Source organism: Marmota marmota, unplaced genomic scaffold (assembly GCF_001458135.2).
Source record: "Marmota marmota marmota unplaced genomic scaffold, marMar, whole genome shotgun sequence".
Lineage (NCBI taxonomy): Eukaryota > Metazoa > Chordata > Mammalia > Rodentia > Sciuridae > Marmota > Marmota marmota.
The window spans coordinates 1,914,269-1,915,971 of NW_026000207.1; the positions used below are offsets into that span (position 1 = coordinate 1,914,269).

Genomic DNA, 1,703 nt, shown 5'->3' on the forward strand with positions numbered 1-1,703 from the left:
TCACCGATCCCAGAGTCGCGATCCCTGGAGCCGCCGGACCTGGTGGGCTCGATGAATGGGCCTGGGCGGGGTGCCTCGAGGCGGGGGAGGTCGCAGGGCAGGGGGCGGGGCCTATGAAGGTTGGCGGGGGTGGAATCAGGGCCTGGGGGCGGGGCTTTTGGGGTTTCGCTGGGGCGGGGCCTAGGGAGGCTCCTATGGGATTCGAGGGAGTGGCCTAGAGGAGGCGGGGCCTGGCGACAGGGGTTGTCTGTGGTGCAGGATTGGGTCATGGTGAGGAATCCCAGGGATTCGTTTGCATAATTAGGGTGGTACCTTCATAGGGGCGGGGTCTTCGGGAAATTCTAGGGCTAGTCAACTTGGCTGGAAGGTTGAAAAGGTGACCCTGAAAGAGGGGTAATGACCAGGTCACTATGTAGGGGTGAAAGGATGATTCTGCAAGTGATGCCTCTCAATGCCCATGGGAAGATTTGTGGGGAGAAATGGGTGTCCCAGATGACTTTGGAACCTCCTCCTTGTTCCCCTCATTCAGGACTGGAGAGTAACTGGGGACATTCATTAATTCAACAAACATTTACTGAGCTGCTTGTTCAGGGTCTATAACAGAGGTGACCAAGACAGACAAGGATTGTGTTCTCTTGTAGCTTGCCATCCTATGAGAGGAGAGAGACTATAAATGAGATTTTTTTTTTTTTTTGTGATACATTCTATAAAGGAAATAAAAAGTGAGCTGATAGAGTGGGAGTTGGGGAGCTAAATTTAGATGACAGAAGTCAGCTGGGTGCCGGCTTCTGTTTACATTGGGGTCAGAGAGATAAGCAGGAGTCAGATCAGGGTGGCTACTATAGGGAGGATTGGGGGTTTTAATTGCATTTGGAGCCATGGGAGGGTTTTGAGTGGAAAGTGGCTTTATCTGATTTACATTTTCAAGAGCCCATTCAGGCTGCTCAAGAGAGGTGGATTATAAGGGGAAGAAGTGGGAACAGATTCCCTCTAGGAGTCTCTTTCAGCTATGGAAGTAGGACAGGGGTTTGAGCTTGGGTGGAGGAGAGGTGGCTGGGTCCTTGATTATTTTAGGCAAGAGGGAAGAGCTGAGGGCATGGGGTGGCATCCTGGGACTTGGTAATGACCTAGAAGGAGAGGGAGCAGTGGCCTGCAGTGAAGCAGACATTTAAGTAAGTGGGGGCTTCTGGGGAGGTCTCCAGGCAGGGTCCACAGGCTCCTTGTTCTTCTCCCCCTACCAGGTCCTGGCACCTGATGATGGCCGCCCCGCCACACCCCCAAGTGACCTCATCGAGATCCAGGTGGTGAAGGTCACAGATACCTCCCTGGTACCAGAGCCACCAGAGCCAGGTTCTTTCCACTGTGCCTTGTGTCCAGCTGCCTTCCGACTGGTCTCCGAGCTGCTGTTCCATGAACATGGCCACCTGGCAGGCGCGGATGGGGGCGGGCAGGGTGGGGACCCAAGCCGGTGTCACGTGTGTGGTCACAGTTGCCCAGGTCCCGCCAGCCTCCGTGCTCACTACAGCTTACACACGGGGGAGCGGCCCTACCGCTGCCCGCTGTGCCCGCGGGCCTTCAAGGCCTTAGCGCCACTGCTCCGGCACCAGCACCGACATGGGCTGGAGCCAGGCACCTCCCGCAGGCCTCCGCAAGCCGCAGCAGCTGGAAAGCCAAGCCCAGGGGTGCCGCAGGAGAGGTCAGAG

The 1,703-nt window shown here is 56.4% G+C and overlaps 1 protein-coding gene across 1 annotated transcript in view; it reads right to left on the reverse strand.

Moving 5' to 3' along the window:
• Znf865 (zinc finger protein 865) overlaps nucleotides 1–1,703 on the reverse strand; it is a 13,054-nt gene continuing 11,351 nt past the window's right edge. Inside the window, 1 exon segment of the mRNA XM_048791478.1 lies at nucleotides 1–111. Within this exon segment, the coding sequence (XP_048647435.1) occupies nucleotides 1–111 (111 nt within the window).